Source organism: Lepidochelys kempii, chromosome 8 (genome assembly GCF_965140285.1).
Source record: "Lepidochelys kempii isolate rLepKem1 chromosome 8, rLepKem1.hap1, whole genome shotgun sequence".
In the NCBI taxonomy this organism is placed as follows: Eukaryota; Metazoa; Chordata; order Testudines; family Cheloniidae; genus Lepidochelys; species Lepidochelys kempii.
Window position 1 is genome coordinate 21,867,472 of NC_136387.1, and position 15,626 is coordinate 21,883,097.

At 49.7% G+C, this 15,626-nt stretch overlaps 1 protein-coding gene across 6 annotated transcripts in view; it reads right to left on the bottom strand.

Annotated features, from left to right (window-relative positions):
* Window positions 1–1,982: 1,982 nt before the first annotated feature.
* SH3TC2 (SH3 domain and tetratricopeptide repeats 2) overlaps window positions 1,983–15,626 on the bottom strand; it is a 28,870-nt gene continuing 15,226 nt past the window's right edge. The window contains exons 11-18 of one of the 6 annotated variants that reach the window (XM_073355818.2): window positions 13,281–13,322; window positions 11,469–13,178; window positions 11,160–11,340; window positions 8,564–8,714; window positions 6,722–6,844; window positions 5,740–5,890; window positions 4,798–4,994; window positions 1,983–4,587 (exon numbers count right to left, since the gene is read on the bottom strand). In XM_073355818.2, coding sequence (XP_073211919.2) covers window positions 4,462–4,587; window positions 4,798–4,994; window positions 5,740–5,890; window positions 6,722–6,844; window positions 8,564–8,714; window positions 11,160–11,340; window positions 11,469–13,178; window positions 13,281–13,322 — 2,681 coding nt within the window. In that variant the 3' untranslated portion in view covers window positions 1,983–4,461. The other 5 variants (XM_073355819.2, XM_073355821.2, XM_073355820.2 and 2 more) reach the window with 5 other exon arrangements.

Sequence of the window (15,626 nt, forward strand, 5' to 3'; positions counted from 1 at the left end):
CACCTCAGTCTCTGGAAAAATCATGGAGCAGGTCCTCAAGGAATCAATTCTGAAGCACTTAGAGGAGAGGAAAGTGATCAGGAACAGTCAGCATGGATTCACCAAGGGCAAGTCATGCGTGACTAATCTAATTGCCTTCTATGACAAGATAACTGGCTCTGTGGATGAGGGGAAAGCAGTGGATGTGTTATTCCTTGACTTTAGCAAAGCTTTTGATACAGTCCTCCACAGTATTCTTGCCAGCAAGTTAAAGAAGTATGGGCTGTATGAATGGACTATAAGGTGGCTAGAAAGCTGGCTAGATTGTCGGGCTCAACGGGTAGTGATCAATGGCTCCATGTCTAGTTGGCAGCCGGTATCTAGGGTCGGTCCTGGGGCCGGTTTTGTCCGATATCTTCATTAATGATCTGGAGGATGGTGTGGATTGCACCCTCAGCAAGTTTGCAGATGACACTAAACTAGGAGTAGTAGTAGATACACTGGAGGGCAGGGATAGGATACAGAGGGACCTAGACAAATTGGAAGATTGGGCCAAAAGAAATCTGATGAGGTTCAACAAAGACAAATGCAGAGTCCTGCACTTAGGACGGAAGAATCCCATGCACTGCTATAGACTAGGGACCAAATGGCTAGGTAGCAGTTCTGCAGAAAAGGACCTAGGGGTTATAGTGGACGAGAAGCTGGATATGAGTCAACATTGTGCCCTTGTTGCCAAGAAGGCCCAATGGCATTTTGGGATGTATAAGTAGGGGCATTGCCAGCAGATCAAGGGACGTGATTATTCCCCTCTATTTGACATTGGTGAGGCCTCATGTGGAGTACTGTGTCCAGTTTTGGGCCCCACACTACAAGAAGGATGTGGAAAAACTGGAAAGAGTCCAGCGGAGGGCAACAAAAATGATTAGGGGACTGGAACACATGACTTATGAGGAGAGGCTGAGGGAACTGGGATTGTTTCGTCTGCGGAAGTGAAGAATGAGGGGGGATTTGATAGTTGCTTTCAACTACCTGAAGGGGCGTTCCAAAGAGGATGGATCTAGACTGTTCTCTGTGGTAGCAGATGACAGAACGAGGAGTAATGGTCTCAAGTTGCTGTGGGGGAGGTTTAGGTTGGATATTAGGAAAACTTTTTCACTAGGAGGGTGGTGAAGCGCTGGAATGGGTTACCTCGGGAGGTGGTGGAATCTCCTTCCTTAGAGGTTTTCCAGGTCAGGCTTGACAAAGTTCTGGCTGGGATGATTTAGTTGGGGATTGGTCTGGCTTTGAGCAGGGGGTTGGACTAGATCTCCTGAGGTCCCTTCCAACCCTGATATTCTCTGATTCTAAGGCAAGGTCCATTCCCCACTCAGCTAGTCTGAGCTCATGAATGAAAAAGAGAGACTTCTTTAATCCCTATATTTCGGACAGCAAAAGAGGCTGGAACTCAACCTCAAGTATCTCAGGAGGTTACTGGCTCAGGCTGGGCAAACTCCACTGAAATTTGAGACTAGAGACTAAAAAGTAGCGGGAGGAGGAGAGTGGTTTGGTAATGGCTCTTCTAAGAGTCTGCAGTACTTTGGATGGGATTAGGATTTACCTTCCCAAGCTATCCCCAGGGCAGTTTTGACAGGCTGATGGCGTTGTTGACTGGTCACCCTCAGGTAAACAAGCTGCAAACAATCCATTGCCATGTCGACAGATGCTCCATACAGTTCAGAGGGGGGAATGAAGCCAGTGTTTGCAAAAACGATTGGGCAATAAAAGTCATTTGTTTAGGATTTACGAATAAATAAAAACAGTATGAAAATGCTCTCGACTGTGTCCCTTGATGAAGACAGGGCTGGACGTATAAGACTCTAGTTGTCCAAACATGGAGCCCTCCACAGGTGTTCCTGAAGCACTGGGCCTCAGCATCTTAAACCCCGCCCCCAACCAGTTCGTAAATCCATATCAATTAAAAATGAAAATCTTCCTTGTTTGTTTTCAGTCAGGACTCAGACATGTCAAGCGGGAAGAACTGTGATTTATTGCCCTCAAGTGGTGAGACATGGTTAGAAGACAGCCAAGCGCGAGGTGTTCAGAAGCACTGTGCGTACTTGGCACTTGCCTATCTGCTTGTTCCATTGCCACTCTCTAAAGTGTCTTTCTACATCTCCAGCATCCCGTGCAGCTCAAAGCTTCACAGTATGAGGTGTCCTACTGACCTAACAAAAGACAGAGGGGCTGACTGCTACTGCAGGCAGCCAGGGGTCTTCACAGAAACACTCCCTCTCCCACTATCCCAGGACCTATCCCAAGGGAATAGGCGTTCAGACGCAAGGCAGGCTGGTGTGAAGAGGCTCTGCATGTGCCCTGCCCTCTGCACAGCACACCCTTCTAACTTTCCTGGCGTCTGCCACCTGTGCAATGGGCGGTCCCCGCACAGGACGACTGTTAGCCGCTCCACTTTACAGGCCAGGTGGTCACTGTCAGACTTGGGATTTGCCAGGACAGAGTCACTTCCCCTCCCTGTTGGGCAGTGCTGGTGGGGCAGAACAGTGGCTGCCATGCTCCCCCTTCCCCCTCCATGCCACCCCACCCACAGTGGCTCTCCCGTTCCCCAGACGGAGCTGGCTGCCTTTCTGCTGAGAACCCTGAGATTCCAGGAGCTATGGAAACAGGAAGGATTTGTAGCATTATGGAAATAGCAAGTGTGTTACACTCCCTCCCACCATCACTCTCCCTCTTCCCCATCACTCCCTGGGCAGCAGATAAGTACCTGCTTCCCCAGCCTTCCCCATCACATCAAATATAATACCGGCAGGGGATGGGATGGGAGCGACAAAAACACACTGGTTCTTGGAATCTCTCCTCCCCTCCCCTTGACAGGGCTTCATACCTGGTAAGAGGAAGTGGATGCAAAGGGCTCAAGAAATAGAGATTTTGTGAGGTGTTTTTCCTTTGAAATCTCCCAGCAGTGAAAGGTACTAATATTTAGAAACCAGCAGCAGCAGGATTGGGCTGCAGATCATGGCCAGAGCAGAGACAGCACCTCCAGCGCTGCTGCTGCTCCTTGTGCAATGCGCTGTTGGTTACTTTTCTGCAACATCTGGGCCAAAATCTGACTGTCCCTGTGCAGAGGGGCTGAGTACAGGGAGAAAGAGATGGGCAGAGGGAAGAGCCTCTTCCACCCACTCTTCCCAGAAGGCGCCAATATTAAGACAGACCTAGTGCAGTCCCTTGGGAGCTAGTCTGGGTTCCCATCTGACATATCCATGCAGCACAGCCCCGAGGAGGCAAGGCCAACGTGGCTGAGGGGATGATCATGGCTCATCATCCCTGCACACTTGCTGGGGTATGAGTGGAGGCGCATGTTGCAGCTTTGCACAAAGTGACAGCAAGGGCTGCAGTTTAGCAATGCCCTCGCCTGTGCAGGCAGAAGGCGGACGCATGGGCTCCTCCCTCTTCCCATGGCATTCATGCTGCAAAGCCAGAATCCTGTCCTACCCTTTGTCTGTGGCTTTAGGGAGGACAGTTCCTCCCTCCTGCATGGGAAACTGTCACCTATTTACTGTCCCCAGATAGGTGCTGGGTTAGCTGTTGGAACATACATCATGGTGCGTTGTCGGAGGGATGCTTTATAACTGATCCTGTGTGCTTGTGGCATCTAGGTAGCTCATCTGCCCCCTCACAGACAGGAGACAGACTGAACAGAAAATACAGAAATAAATAATACAATTGCTATCCGACACGTTAAAATACCCCTGGAATTAGAGCCAAAGCTCCCACCGATGGCCCCAAAGGCCATTTGTTCAGCCCAAGTCTATAGGGCTGCAGGTGGGAAGGGCGTATTCTCTGAGATGAGCATCGGACTGATGACCCTACAAAACACTTTCCCACCATCAGGGATGAGTTTCAGCACCAGTCCCCTCAGATCAGCTGCGTTCTTGGAGTGCCATCTAGTGGCCACTTCCACAATCTCCATCCCGTGCATTCCCAAACACTGGACTTTGGTTCCATCCTAGCTCAGGCTGATAACTGTGTTGCCACTGAGCCTCCCCCATGTAGTACAGAAAATGCAGTAAGTCTGGTTTGGAAGCAGGGTACGGGTGGTGGTGGTGGTGTCTCCTACTTATGTGCTTTGCAGTTAATGCTAACTGACCAGGCTGGGATGATGATTTCATCTGGTTTCCAGGTGACCCAAGAGCAAAGCCTGCGAGTGATCTCAGGGGAAGGTGTCTCGTCCCAAACAGCTGGTCTTTCCATCTGAATGTTAGACACGTGACGATAACCTGGCTTGGGAACAGGCCGGGGCGCAGGACTATATGTTTGCTGTTGCTCTGAACGCACATGGCTGCCCTTCAGCAATGAGGTAAGAAGATAACTTGGTTTGGCTGTTTTCCATGTTGGAGCGTGTGGGTCCCATGAGGAGGCTTCTCAAACGACATGTCCTCCTTCACTCAGCCACCTGGCCCGATATGTAGCACACCAATCCGGGCCCTTCTACCACAGGGGAGCATTGTATATGAGAGCCAGCTTGGCATGAATGGCACCTTGGAGCTTCTGGTCTCCCAGCTCGGTGGCAGCAGCCAGGGCCAACAGGAAGTAGGCAGCAGCATCTTGTTCATCCTAATCACAAAGGACAAGGGAAAACATGAGGGACTGGTTTGAACTGAAGTGCCCAGTGCTGGAACTGGACCAGGGCCCAGTCCCTGGATCTCTGTCTACACTAGACCCCTCTGTTCTAGCAGCTGAATTCCAGGATAGACATAGGGATACTCTAGCAGATACTCCAGCTAGACCATTATATTCAGCACAGCATGGAAAGACGCTTCTCACCTTCAGTTTGTGCAGGGTCAGGTTGCCAAGGCGGCAGTAAACCTTGCAATAGTACATGGCCTCTTCCGCACACTGCAGCACCGGAGAGTGCAGGGCAAGTGTCTTCAGATAGCAGTCCTCTGCCATCTCATAGATCTGCAGGAAATAGTACACCGTAGCCAGGCGGTGAAATGCAACCAGCTCTTGCAACTGATCTCCTGGAAAATGATATAATGATACTGCAGCCAGCTATAAATCATTCCCATTCCTGGACAACTGAGCATGGAGCCCATGGACCCTGAGGAATTCTAGAATGGGTGTGCTTCACAGTCAGGGGAAGTGTGGACATCTGTGAATGAGGAGATGGGTGAGAATGGACATGAAGATGGTACAGTGGGGACATGGCCATCAACAAGATCGTTGTCACCATCAGCACAGGTTAACAGGGGATGAATGCTTCTGTGTATATAATTCAATATATAATTCTATGGATATGCCAGGACTGCATGGGTTCTTTCAACACAGGGTGCAGCTAAGAGCTATATATTGGCATTGGCAGAAGCAATTCTTGCCCAGAATTGGGCAAGGGTGGTGAGGAGTTCCATTGGGGAAAGAAGAACCAGGGCGGTGAGGCATCACCACATTACAACCACCCTGAATATCCCAGGCTCTGGCAAAACAACAAACTTCCCATCAGACTCAGGTCTCCCCCACGGCAGCGTGGGAGAGCCAGGCATTCCATGAGCCTATCAGCCAGGGCCCCAGCCATGTGCTTAAAGAAGACTTTACCCCGAGACAGTAAAAGACCATCCAGAGCCTTCATTAAACTAGGAACTTACCTTCCTGGCCAATACATTCAGACAGACTTTTCTCTCTTGCCTCCTCCCCACCCACCCCCGCACACTTTGGAAAAGACATGGGGACAGATAACTCCTTCTGATGCCTGGGGACCGAACCACTCACCTGCGCTGCTGCTGAGCCTGGCTGCCAGTGTGGCAAATTCCAGGGCCTTCTCGTAGCCCTGCAGCCCAATGTGCAGCTCTGCCAGCTTATTGAACAGCCGCAGCTCTGTCCTGGTGGCCTTCAGTTTCCTGGCCAAAGGCACAGCACCTCCCTGGGGAGAGAGGGGACAATAGCCCACAGCCATCTTGGGCAGTTCCAGTTCAAACCCTGCACGGCACAGAGTAGCCCCAAGGTGCCAGCTACAGAGGAAGGATGGTGCAGGAGTCAGGGCATGAGCCTGGGACTTTAGAAAGCCAGGTTAATTTCCCTGCTCTGCCTCAGAGACCATGTGTGACCTGGGCAAGTTGCTTAATCTCTCTGCCTCAGCCCGTATGAACAGGAGTTAATAACACTTGCCTACCTCTCAGGGGAAAGCCCTTGCAGACGCTATAGTAAAGGGAACTGTGTAAGAACCATAAATGGCTTCTGCCCTCAGTCCAACACACTTGCCACGTTCTGTCCTTGGCTGTTTGCCCTGCCATGAAGCATCCCTACAGCCCATGCACTTTCCACCAGCCAGTGCCCTGCAAGCCTCAGAACTCAGTTCTCCTGGGTACAATGTAATTCTGTGTAAAGACAGCCACGGTTGCTCGGTATATCCTGTGAGCTTCCAGGGAAGCAACGGCTCAGGCTTTCTAGGAAACCCTGTCCCCTCTCGCAGCTGAGCTCTGACTGAGGCAGCAACTGTTGCCAGAGGTGTCTGGGCTTCAGAGCCAGGTTACCTGATGCGTTGTGCCTCTGGCCATGCCCAGCAGAGTGCAATGGTCATCTTTGATCTCTCATGCTCGGACACATCCCACCTCCCCACCACCATTTTCCCCTTTCAGCTTCTCTATTGCCTTTTCTGAATGACTTCACAAAACATGCCGCTCAGCTGGAGATCTTGCTGTGGCCATTTGCACAGCCAGGTCACCCTGATGCCAATGCTCTGTGGGCTAGGTACCCTGTAATATTCCACTGCTCGGTGCCTGTTTCGGTTGCCATTGAAAAAGATATCCCCAGCCTCTTCATACAGGTCCATGGCCACGGACAACTCCCCTGGTATCAGTGCAGTCTGTATGGCTGCCTGGAAGGAGAAGGACTCAGGGTGAGAGCCTGAAAGAGGCAGCGCCACATTCACACTCTGCGTGATTTTCTACTATAACAATAAGAAGCGTAGGCCCAAGTCTTCAGAGCTGAGTATATGCATAATTTGCGTTCTCAGTTGCAGCAGCTATGCATGCAATTAGGAGACCAACTGGTCATTTGCATTTGGAAGCACAGTTACTGCTATTCATGCACAGCTAGCTGTGATAACTGCCTTTGCAAGTTACATGCGTGCAGTTTTGACATTAGGAGCGGAACCCAAATTGCCATGCAGGTGTGATGTGCCAGACTGACATCCCTGGAAACCAAAGACATCTGAATATTATTCATAGGAAGTGGAACAGGGCCGCCAGTGGCTGTGCAAGCTTTCCCCAGATGCTGCCCTGCTGCTGGGCTTCAGCCATAACTTGGTGGAACCACCTCAAAGGGCGCTGAGGGAATCAAAATCTAGAGAGGGGAAAGACCAGCTGCGCCAAATGTATGGCTGGAGCGCGCGCATGTAGCTACATTGACATCAGTAGGGCAGCACCCGCTTGTTGCAATGATGAATTTGGCTACAAGGTCCTATTTAGGCCATCTCCCAGCCAGTGCAGGATTGTTCCTTAGTGTATGCTTAGTATTATAAATAATCTTCCCTCAGACGGGGAGACCACCACCCTTGGGAATTGCTGCCTGATATTCAGCCTATAGTTCCCCTTCCTTAATGAGAGGTCACTCTCCACTGCTCATTAAATCCATGGCCTCCCTGGTCAAACCACCCACCAGCCAGGGCATTAATTACTACCATTGACGATGGCGCCATTGATCTGCCTGCTGTGAGCACTTGACCATCAGGAAGGAGGCTGAGGCCACCCATTCATTACACATAGGTCCATGAGAAGCCATCTGATCCTGACAACTTCCAGCCACTACTGTCTAGGTTTAGATTCATGCTGGTGACATAAAGGTGAATGTCTCTCCCCTGTTACTAGCACTAAACCCCATGCCGGCCAGTCCCACCAGTTTAAAGGGTTCCTAATGCTGCGTATCCAGGCTGTTGCTTTACTGCACATCCTAGCAGCAGATCACACCATCAGCAACCCTCTGCTCTGCTTAGTCTGGGGCTGATGGGAGGGGCACCCTCTTTAAAAGAGATTGCTTCCCGCAATCAATGTTTCCACCAGAGATTATGGGCTGTTTTTCCCCTCTACTGTTCAAATGCTAGAATCATAGAAATTAGAGATGGACAGAACCTACTAGATCATGCAGTCCAGTCCACCCAGTTGGCAAGGTAGGGTTATTCCCTGTTCTACATGGTGTAACGCTTTGTCCTGCCTGTTCTTAGTCCTAAGCAATGGGGCTTCCACCACTTCCCTTTAGTCTATATGGCTTTCAATGGGATCTGGGCACCTAACCCCTGACAATCCCTCTGAAAATCCGAGTTTCTATTCTCACATGCTGAATCCAATGCCTTTCACTCAGGAGGTCACCAAACCCCAGTGGCTGTGCATGTAACACCTGCTATTCCATACACACCAGTGTGCTCACTTCTCCTTCAGTTGGTGGTTTGCCAGTTAACAGTGAGGGGACCCTCTGCATGGTGGGATCTTCTTGCCAAAGACACTCCTAGCAAACGGGTGGCTGGATGATTGGTAGCCATGCCTATAGATTAATAGCAAAGAGCTGCCATGGCAAACTCTTCCAGCCACCCACACCCTACCTGGAAGTACATTTCCACCAGCTCATCCTCTTGCAAGAGATAATAGAGCCTTCCAGCCTGCAGCCAGGCCTGAGCCGCTTTGACTGTCTCCCCCAGGTCAATGAAGATCCTTAAGCTCTGTTTGGTGCAGTCCAGAGACCGTCTCAGGGACCTGTAGGGTTAACAAGTGATCAGTCATTACAGAGAAATTGTAGAGCTGCAGCTCAGCAAAACGTCCTGCATTCCTTCCCCCTTTGTCACAGCCCCATGTGGACCACCTTCCGTTCGGCTCCCTGGCACTAACCCCAAAGGTTACTCCTGTACAGAGCAAATCGCTGCTGCATGCAGTGGCATAGTCCAACTACACGAGCCTTGAGCACTTACATACATCAGCCCTGCAGTTAGCAACATTTGGTTCCCCAAACACATCTCTCTCCTGTTCACTCCAGCTAAAGGGGAACTTCCACTAGCAACAGTTCCAGGGCCTAGCTCCTCTTTCCAGGCCACTAGCGGGCAAACTGACAAGCACTTGAGCATCTCATTTTTCATCCAGAAGGGGGCAGTGGCATGCAGGAGTACCAGCACAGTATGGCAGCTCTGCCTGTTTGGTTGTTGTCCTTGGGGCTCCCAGACTCCAGCTGTCCTGTTAGTTCAGGGAGGGAACAGTTCACAGGACAGGTGTCTGCTTCCTGCATTCCTTCCCTCTGAGCTCACTGTGACCTCGCATGGGCAGGTTAATATCCAAATTATTCCATGACCACATGCCTGGCCAGTTAAATGTTCCACGGAGATTGGCACTAACTTAGTGCGATTCAACACGTTTGCTTTTAAAAAACTAAATACTACAGTTGTCTGTCAAACTCTGTGCGCCTCCCTGTCCCCTCTGGCCTCATCTGTTCAAGAGATTAAAAGGTGATTTGATTACAGAGTGTAATATCTTCGTGGGGAGAAAACAGTGGGTATTAAAGGGCTCTTTAATCTAGTGGATTAAACAACAAGAACCAATGTCTGGAAGCTGAAATCAGACAAATTCAAATTAGAAACAAGGTGCTAATTTTGAACAGGGAGGGTGATTCACCACTGGAACAAACTACCAAGGGAAGTGGTGGATTCTCCATCTCTTGATGTCTTCAAATGAAGATTGGGTATCTTTCTGGAAACTCTACTTTAATCTACACCAAGATATTGGACTCAATCTAGGGGTAACAGTGAAATTTTCTGGCCTGTGATACCCAGGAGGTCAGACGGGATGATCTAATGGTCCTTGACAGCCTTCAAATCTATGCCTCAAGAAACAGAACCCCCCAGAGTCACCCAAGGAACAAGTATTTGATAATGGGCTCTTTGATCTAGCAGACCAAGGTACAGTGCAATCTTGACAGATTCTGACTGGAAATAAAGGTGTACATTTTTAACAGCTAGGGTGATTAACTATTGGAACAACTTACCAAGGGCTGTGGTGGGTTCTTCATCAATGACAATTTTAAAAATCAACATTGAATGTTTCTCCTAAGAAATATGCTGTTGTTCATCAGGAACAATTTGGGGAAAGTTCTCTGGCCTGTATTATACAGGAGGTCAGACTAGCTGATCACAACGGGCCCTTCTGGCCTGGGAATCTATTAATCTGTCTGTGCATCAAGGGGCACTGGAAACCAGGCATTTCCCCTAGGAGCTGTTTCCCCCTAGAATTTGCACCCTCAGTTGATCTGACAGAGCTCTGAGCCTATTGATCTCTGTGGCATAATGCAGATTTTTGCTGAAGGGTATTTAGAGTGTCAGAGGCTGAGTTCCTATTCTGGTTAGGGACAGCGACTAAGTCCTAAAAAAATAAGTGCTGGAACACACTCCCAGTACTTCTGGGATTATCACTCAGTAATGGAAGTACTGGATCACCAAAAGAAAAAAAAAAACCCAGTGCCAGAACAGCATTCCGGAGTGTCCAGCACAACTCAAGCCCTAGTTAGGGAACCCCTTTCGGTTGACACTGAGCCAAATTCCTCCCTAGCATTAGTCCACTGGCGTCAGCAGAGTTACAGAAGGGATGGATCTCACCCAGACCCAGTTCAATTGGTTATAACTCACCTGTTTGTACTAAGCTCTCTTTATTGCATAAGATGCTCCTATCACAGCCTCTTGAGGAGATGCTTATTAAAATTTTCACTCTGTATCCTGTGTACCAGGTCAGTGTAAGGCTGCCAGCTCTTACAACCTCTGGTAGTATGCAGGAGATAAGGCAGAGTGTGTATTTCCATGTAGTTCAAATATCAGGAACCACTACCTGTTTTAAATCCTATCGCATAGTGGTCACCATTAAAATTTCAACATTTGCCAAGTTACCATATGGTTGTATCTGAAATTAAACCATTTCCCCCTTTACTTACAATATGAGATATCGGCAGAGACGGAATAGTAAAGGCTGGCAAATGTTGCCTTTTTCATGACTTCTGCTGATAGAGTGTGAGGCATGGTAAGTGCTATGACACACATATAATCGCCTCTTCTTCTTGGCCCACTGGAGACCGTGCCCTGTACATTTGAGAGGAAGCTGCTGGTCTTAAGCAGAGACTCCCAACCAGCAACCTCTGCAATGGGTATGACCATGGGACTGACTTACTTGGGTATGTCTAGAGTCTGGTAGAGCTGGCTGAGGGTCTGCAGGACATTCCCTTCTATCTCTCTGTCCCGGAGCTGCTGTGCCAGGGATACCCAGTGTTCATGGTAGGTGATGCAGGCCCCAGGATTTGGGGATACTTTGCTGTAGAAATGGCAGAGGGACTCAGTGATATGAAGCTGACCTGTATGGTATGGGGAGGGGGGTACGATTAAATGGGGTACATTAGAGATCTAAGAAGATACAGCAAAAAGACAAGTACCTTCCCTCTATACCCTCCTCCCTCAACAAAACCCTAATTAATATACTCACTCTTCACATTGTGTGACTTCAGGGCAAACACCAGTGCTAGCTCATAACAGAGTTTGCTGTCTTCTATCCTGTGCCTACTCAGCATGGCCTGTGCCAGCCACAGAAGGACCTGCACCAGCTCTATCTCTGAATCTTCCCCACCCTGGAGTTCAATATACAGTTGAACAGACTGGAGGAAGTAGCTCTCTGCCAGCTGGCTCGCCCCGCACGAGAGAGTCAGGTGTCCAAAGTTGGCCAGGGCAATAGCCTGGTTCTGCCTGTTGCCAGTCTCCTTGGCTTTTTTTAAGGCCCATAGGTAATTCTCTGCTGCCTTCTTCACCTTTCCTTCTTCTTTGAGGGCAATGGCCAGGAGGTTGCGAACTGCCCCATCCTGAGTAACACTGTCTGTCTCGCGCAGAGAATGCAGGAGCCGCAACATGATCGCCTTAGCCTTAGCCGGCTGGCTGGCCAGAACATACATCCACCCCAAGAAAAGGGAAGATTCAAAGGCCTCCTCCTCACTCATCAGCCTGCCAAGGGCTACAGCTCTGGCAGAATAATAAAGTGCTCTATCTAACATGTCATGCTGGAGGTACATTTTGGACAAGACAGCACACAAGGTCTTTTGGGTGGACACAGCTCCACTCTCATGGGAGAAGGCCAATGCATGCCTGAGATACAGGCAAGCAAGTGCTGGGACGCTGCTCCTGCCCAGCTGGCTTCCCAAGAGCTTGGAGGTATTTTGGAGGACTAAGCCAGCTCTCCATATAGGCGTCGGTGCCCCCTTTATGCCACTGGGAACAAACAGCCTGGTGGAAGCCAACGTGATGTGCGGCAAGTACTTCTTGTCATAGAGGTAGCTCAGGATAGGGGTCGTGTCCAAGCATGTGGCACTGGAGTCCTGGCTGGAGACGCAGGTAGAGAGGAACTGAAGGCGCTCTGCAAAGGGCAGGACCTCGTCATATTTGCCCAACTGCAGGAAAAGCTTGACAACAAGAAAGCAGGCCCGGGCCTCCAAGGGGGCATTGCCCACGACGATGGCTTCCCTCAGGATGTACTTCACGACCTCCAACTCGTTCTCAGAGCTGAAGCAGTGTCCAGGCAAGCAGGCCAGCAGGGCCACAGCTTTCCCCAGCATGGAGAAGAACTTGTGCCTCATCTTCTGCTTCAGGTAGATAGCGGCAAGGTTCACATGCAGTGCAGCCAATAGGGGCAGGTCATCAAACCCCTTGTCCATGACATTCATGGCTTCTTCAAAATAGACTCGGGCCTGGGAGAACTTGACCCTTTTGATGCACAGCCTTCCCAGAAGGAAACAGAGCCTGGTGTGAGCCCAGCCTAAGTGAGTCCTCTTGGCCCAATTTCTGGAGGTCTCGAGGTACAAGACCAGTTTGTCCTCATCAGAGAAGCCATAAAAAGTGGAGCGGAGGAAGGAAAAGGAGAGGTCATAGAGGCTTTGGAAAGGGGCCACATAGCGCCCTTGGTTAAGGAAGGTCAGTATGGGGTCAAAGACTTCAGCATCCTCCATGTGCCCAGCATTCAGGTCAATAAAGAACTTGGGGTCATCGAGGTCATCTGGCTCCCGCAGAAGAAATTCTTCCAGGGCAGTGGGGGATGCTTCGCCCTCCGGGCTAGACTGCTCTGTGTCACTAGGTGTGGACAGGCTGTTTGCAGCAGATTCCCCACAGGTCTTGAACAGCTGGACGTCCTTATACCCCTGAAGAGCAGCCTCTGAAAGGGACATATAGACCACAGAGAAATGTTTCCCCACATGGAGATTCCTCCTCAAAATCCAGCAGAACAAAGTACATCTCCCCATTCACATGCACTCACCAGATGGCCCTCCTGGAAACGTGGCTGTGGGTTCGAAACCAGCTACACGGCCAACAGAAATAAAACATGGTCAGTGCTAGCAGCCAGAGGCAAGCTCTGTAACTTCAAAGCCTGTCCTGGAAGGGTTCTTCTGCCCCCTCTCCAGGATGCTGAATCTCAGCTAAACTATAGTGTTCTGACTCAATGGAGTGGATTTATTTCTATATTCCTACTCCATATTCAGCTAGAATTTCAATTCCCCACCCCCCATCCTGAAGGGCTGGGATCAATGCAAGAACATGGAGAACAGTACCCAAATGCTGGACGATAGCAGGGTTTATTTGATTGGGTATTGGCAACATCACACCCACACAGGAAATGAGAGGGTATCATCTTTTGTGGCTCAAGATTTTATCAATGCCATCTCTCACTGACGATGAGGCACTCCGGGGAGCAAATTGCTAGTGGAGGGGGCGGGGGCTAATGTACTTTCTGGGGATCAAGCCTGTCTTCATTCTCATTATGTGTGCAACCCCCTATAGGCTTGCTATTAGGGGATACACATGCTCTGCCTTTCACATGCCTTTTCACATACTCTGGACATGGCAGGTGATGCATTTAAGGGTAATTGCCTTGTGTGTGCAGAAAAGTGTCCTTTAAAGCACAAAGCTAGAAGGCAAGAGAATTTATAATGCTGCAGCTCTCTTGTCTCCCATCTGAAATGCTTTACAGACATTAATGGATTAAGCCTCCCAAACCGCAGTAGAGGTAGCTAAATATTTTTATCCCTATTTTTTAGATGGGGGAACTGAGGCTGCGAGGTTGGGTATCTTGCCAAAAGATCACCCAACAAGCATTGGGAATAGAACCCTGGAATCCTGGCTCCCAGCCCCCAGCTCTAGCAAGCAAACATCACTTCCATTCACTTTAGTCATTTAACAATCTCAGAATCCCACTGCGAGCCCAGAAATGCTGGGCTAGGGAGCAGAAGTGGCGGGGTCTCTGTTCACACACATCGTGTTTCCCACTTGACAAGAAAATCCTTTGAATTCTTTTTGCCTCTCAACATTTAATCCTTTTGAAAGGGCTTCACTAATTTGTCTGATCCTGGCAGGCTGGGCCCATCTGCCAAAGAAGCTGCCTCAAACCACGAGAAGGTCATTTACTAGGGGCTGGGGTGCAGCATTAGCACCTACATGCAGGTTACCCAAGGCCGGGAACAGTTAAGCGCAGCAACCTCTACTGGTGAGTTACAGTTTAGGGCTAGGATCATAGAATCATAGAATATCAGGGTTGGAAGGGACCTCAGGAGGTCATCTAGTCCAACCCCCTGCTCAAAGCAGGACCAATCCCCAATTTTTGCCCCATATCCCGAAATGGCCACCTCAAGGATTGAACTCATAACCCTGGGTTTAGCAGGCCAATGCTCAAATCACTGAGCTATCCCTCCCCCCCATTGTGCATCACTGTAAGAAGAACCTGCAGCCTCTTTGACAAAGCTAGGTGGCCAATAAACATTTACAAATGATATTAAAAGGGTGGAGAGGAGTCTACAGAAGAGAAGAATGAGAGGGGATTTGATAGCTGCTTTCAACTACCTGAGAGGTGGTTCCAGAGAGGATGGTTCTAGACTATTCTCAGTGGTAGAAGAGGACAGGACAAGGAGTAATGGTCTCAAGTTGCAGTGGGGGAGGTTTAGGTTGGATATTAGGAAAAACTTCTTCAGGAGGAGGGTGGTGAAACACTGGAATGCATTACCTAGGGAGGTGGTAGAATCTCCTTCCTTAGAAGTTTTTAAGGTCAGGCTTGACAAAGCCCTGGCTGGGAAGATTTAATTGGGGATTGGTCCTGCTTTGAGCAGGGGGTTGGACTAGATGACCTCCTGAGGTCCCTTCCAACCTGATATTCTATGATTCTATGATTCAATTGTTGTGTGACACTGAAATGAGGGGGAGGAGCAGCACACAAGTGTAACTATAAAACAAACCAGAGCCTAGAATAGACCTGTTCTTAGCAGGCACAAACAGCCAGTTTGAGAACTACCTGAGACAAGGGAGAAGTGACAGCTGACATACCTTGCCACAATTCAAGTGGCTAATGTGGGATGCAGGTTTGGCCTGTCTGCCTCTCTGTAGGTGGAAGGGCAGCTGAGCGGCACTGTGACCCCGTGGGCCAGGCCACAACACTACTCGGTTTGGGGTCCTCTCAAACACGGTTATGAGGTCCCTTTCCCCGCCCCACCCAGGGTGGTCATGAATGTGGGAAATGTTCACTTCAACTAGGACCAGGGGCTTGGTGGGGTCAAAGCAGGACAGTCCCGTGAAACCCAGGACTGTGAGGAGGTCTGAGCTAAGTCTGTTCTAAGTA